The sequence below is a fragment of the Drosophila santomea genome, chromosome 3L (assembly GCF_016746245.2).
Source record: "Drosophila santomea strain STO CAGO 1482 chromosome 3L, Prin_Dsan_1.1, whole genome shotgun sequence".
In the NCBI taxonomy this organism is placed as follows: Eukaryota; Metazoa; Arthropoda; class Insecta; order Diptera; family Drosophilidae; genus Drosophila; species Drosophila santomea.
Window position 1 is genome coordinate 24,535,759 of NC_053018.2, and position 4,874 is coordinate 24,540,632.

The following is a 4,874-nucleotide window of genomic DNA, read 5'->3' on the forward strand; positions in this document are numbered from 1 at the left end:
CTGATCAAGAAAATATATACTTTATATAGTCGGAAACGCTTCCTTCCGCCTGTTACATACTTTTCAACGAATCTAGTATACCCTTTTACTCTACGAGTAACGGGTATAATAATAATATCGGTCATATTTGGGATTAGTAGGTCCTAAGTGAGGTTATGTTCGGTCATCCTTCAAGAGGATGCTTAACGGAATAGTTGGAGCTGTGCATGTGTTCTTGTGCGTGGTGTGGGGTGGTCAGGTTATGCAAGGTCTTGTTTCAAGTTGCACGAGTTACCGACCCATCGGTACCACGCCTACACTCTCCACCGAAACCCCCTCGATCGTTCCAAATTCACTAACAATGTTATTGAACCGGGAAACATTGTAGCTAGTAAGCGAATGTCGCAACTGCAGACACATCCGCTTAGAAGCTACATCAGCAAGAATACTATGTCAAGCATTGGACAGTTGGCCGGCTGCAAAATTATAATGTAAACAAACTGAGCTAGCTAAGATATATATAAGACAAAGACATTTTTCAGAACGCAGTCTCAATTCACTCTTTATACAACGTTGCTAACGAACGGACGTGTACTGTCCAGATATATTTTGTATAATTAAAAATATAAATATCACAAACGAAATAAAGTGCTGTATTTACTGAAGAACACAAATGGAAATTTGACTAGAGAAGCGATACATCATCGACGTCACCTGGGCCACGATTGACTGAACCAAGAGGACTCCCACTCTGATGGTGACTGGCGCAGCCGGAAAACGGAATGAACTTACACAAGATTATATTTAAGATTATGCAGTGAGTAGAGTGCAGTGGAAAATAAATTAAAAGAAACATGTAGCAAATATACACAGCTTAAAACTATAAACCAGTGATCGGGTCAAAAAAAAAAAAGGGCCTAAATATAACTAAAACATACAAACAAAAGCACACACACAAAACACATAAGCAAAATTAAACTATACACATATAAATAACCAACAGTATATGCCGCAAATATAAACAGTGACGTGGTGGCGAAGTCAAACGCTGACGACGAAACTACATTGTATGTATTTAATGGCAACAAAAAAAAAAAAAAAAAAAAAAAAAAAGTACTGACAAAGAAAAATTCAGTTGCTATAGTCGAGTGGAGGATAGCAAAGATCAATCGCTGATATTGCTATACTTATACATTCGCTTCAACAAGACATCAAACGATGATGTCACTGTTGTTGTAAAATAGCTGCACAAAAGAATACCACACAATTTTAAACACATTAGTGCCGTAGTGAAAGAGTGAAGTGTAGTAATGATCAAACGCTGATACTTACTTACAAACTCACGACAACAGGGTATCAAACGCTGAGACTACTGTTGTTGTCACATAGCACGGCAAGAATAAATATATAAACTATTGGCAAGTACGTATTATGTATTCAAAAGTAGCAATATCTATCGCTGATATTAGACTACAAAGAATGCTGATTCGATCGCAATAGAAGTATACATACATACATGCATTCAAAGTTAATGTGGCACGATCACTGACATACAGAGCTATACTCACAAATTCAAAACTAAGAAAGTTTCTTTTAATTTACAAAAAACTGCCGCACAGCAAAAGATACATATATCTATAAACAAACATATACTAAAGTATCTTACATTACAGAGAGAACACCACAAACACTCACTAACATATACAGTATAAACAAAAAATTATTATTATTACACATATAACATTGTTAAAAACAACACAAAATATTGCACACAATTTGTAACGCACATCTATCTTATATAAATATTCTAAGAACACAATATTTGAAAGAAAAGAGAGTATTAGGATTCGACTTGGAAATAGCTTGCGTCTAGATGTCAAAGAAGATTGTAGAAAAAACTAGACAGGGACTAGGCTCAAGTAAATCCACAGGCCCAACTACTAGAGCGAGTAGTCAGATTGTTGAACAGGTAGCAGGTAATATGGATTCTGGCAACGTTTCTCATTCGATCTCACCAACGGTGAGTGGAGTAAGCGCTATATCAACGACATTGAGCCCTAATGATATATTATCATTCATTAAGGAATTGCCAACGTTTGATGGCCAGCCGAGTCAGTTGGATAAATTCATCACTAATGTCGAGGAAATAATAATGCTTATTAGGGGCACAGATCAAACTCCCTATGGATTATTACTTCTTCGGGCTATAAGAAATAAAGTTATAGGAAAAGCAGATGAAAGTTTGACCCTAGCCGGTACCTCACTAGTGTGGGATGATATTAAAGAGGGACTCAAAAGATTGTATGGCAGTAAGAAGTCAGAAGCGATTCTCCTTAGGGAAATTCAATCACTCCCAGATAATCTGTCACTTGGTCAGCTATTCTCGACAATTACCAAAATTAGAGGACAGCTCGTATCATCGGTACAAGGAGGAAATCACGCGACCACTGTAATGGAAGCGAAGAAACAACTTTATAACGAGGTTGCTCTGAACTCATTCATGGTCGCTCTAAGAGAACCCCTTAGAACGATTATAAGACTAAAAAACCCTACAACTATAGAACAGGCCTACGAATGTTGTCAGATAGAACAAACCTTTTATTACCAAGGAAAGAGAGATAGAAGTTATGCAGAGCGAGGCAATCAAGGTAATCGTACGAATCCGTACAATAATCAAAATCAGAAACCATGATAACATATAATAACGCTGTACACTCTAGTACCAAGTTGACACCCTATGAACTTTTCCATGGTAAAACCCACACTTTTAGTAACTCAGTGAAATTTAATGGAGAGCATGATTATTTAAATCAGTTAAATATATTTCGAGAAAAGTTATACCCAAAAGTAAAACGTAAGTTAGAAGAGATAGTATACAAGAGAACTATGAAATTAAATGAGAATAGAACGGATGAAATAGTAATAGAGGAAGGAGACAAGATCTTTAGAAAAGAAAATAGAAGAAATAAGATTACACCTCGTTTTTCAATCCATAAAGTGTTAAGGGTACATGGACCTACATTTAAAACAAGCAGAGGCCAAAAGATACACAAGTCTAAAATCAGAAAGACTACAAAGAAACAAGAAGATAACTAAATGTCTCGGCCTTTTCTCTTTTTTTTAGATTCGTGCTAGTTTCGGCACAATTCATATCGATCCAAGATATTAATGAGTCCACTAATCCCATCGCCAAAATAGAACTAGGAGAATGCTTAATAATCCAAACTTATAAAAATATTAAACATATAATAGATCTACAGGAATATGAAAGCTGTGTAGAACAATTTAGTAGTACACTAAATTTGATACAGCAAGATGAAACGCTCATTGATGCAGCTTATATCCTAGAGGGTAAGATAGCCCAATTGCGGGAAAAGATAGAAATACTAACACCCTCGGGAAAACAAAAACGGGGTTTAGTGAACGGATTAGGAAGTATCGTAAAATCAATAACCGGTAATATGGACGCCAATGATGGCCAAGAGATAGAAGAAAAAATAGACACATTAAAAGAAAAAGAAAGAAACTTAACAAATGCGCTACTAGATCAAGAAGCATTTAACAATGAGATACAAATAAGATTCCAAGATGTAGCAAAAAGCATTAACCAAGAGCAAGCTATGATAAGTCGATTTTAGAAACATCTCAAAATAAAATTTTTAAAGTACTATCGAAAGAACAGGACCAAATTAATAAATTACAATACATTAATAGAATAATATATAATATAGATCGGCTTGTAAATCATTTAAATGATCTATCAGAAAGTATAATAATGGCTAAAATAAAAATAATACCTAAGCTAATACTAGATCCAAAAGAGATCACAAAAATTGAAGAGATCATAAGAAAACAAAATATTACTATCAAATCAAAACAAGAGATATACAAATTAATTAAATTAAATACATATAATACACAAGATAAAATAATATTTGAAATTATGATACCTATATTCAAAAAACAAAATTATAAAATTGCTAGAATTATACCATTACCGCTCAACAAAACATTTTTATAATAGCGCCTAAGTTTATAGCATATAATGATTATAAAATTGTACACCTTTCGAACAAATGCCAACAAACTGCCAACACATCCATTTGCGATATAGAAAACATTGAAACACGACCAACAAACGAATTATGTATCCAGAATTTACTAAAGAATAATCACAGTAATTGTGACATGCAGAATACTGGTATGGTCACAGATATATTTGAACCAGAAAAGGGATACATCTTCATCTTTAATGCGAAGGAAACTAAAGTAAAAACACCAGAAGGCAATGAGACCTGTATAAACGGATCGGCAATAATAACTTATGGAAATGCTACAGTAGAAATAAATGGACTGGACTATGATAACACTATAGAAAGTATATTAGAACATCCAGAGATAATTATGCCACCTACAAGAGGGATTTCAAGAAACAACACGGTGGAAACACTGACACTGCAAAGATTACATCTAGAAGCAATAGACATACATAAGAGGGTAATCGTCGCAAGTAACACAACAACACAGCACACGTCCATCCTTTATATGATAGTGGCAGTACTATCCATAGCAACAATCATTGTCTGGAAAGCAAGAAGGCCTGTCACAATCTTTACACCAAATCCAGAACATCATGTACCCATGGTCGCGCTGGACATACCGTCACTATGGCCATCGCTTCAATCTGGGGGGGGAGGAGTTACCGACCCATCGGTACCACGCCTACACTCTCCACCGAAACCCCCTCGATCGTTCCAAATTCACTAACAATGTTATTGAACCGGGAAACATTGTAGCTAGTAAGCGAATGTCGCAACTGCAGACACATCCGCTTAGAAGCTACATCAGCAAGAATACTATGTCAAGCATTGGACAGTTGGCCGGCTGCAAAATTA

At 35.5% G+C, this 4,874-nt stretch overlaps 1 protein-coding gene across 1 annotated transcript; it reads left to right on the top strand.

Moving 5' to 3' along the window:
* The first annotated feature begins 271 nt into the window (after nucleotides 1–271).
* LOC122756459 lies at nucleotides 272–3,617 on the top strand. Its single transcript, XM_044006064.1, has 2 exons — nucleotides 272–796; nucleotides 3,104–3,617. The coding sequence occupies exons 1-2, from the start codon at nucleotides 762–764 to the stop codon at nucleotides 3,615–3,617; spliced, it is 549 nt and encodes a 182-aa protein (XP_043861999.1). The 5' UTR covers nucleotides 272–761.
* Nucleotides 3,618–4,874: the final 1,257 nt, after the last annotated feature.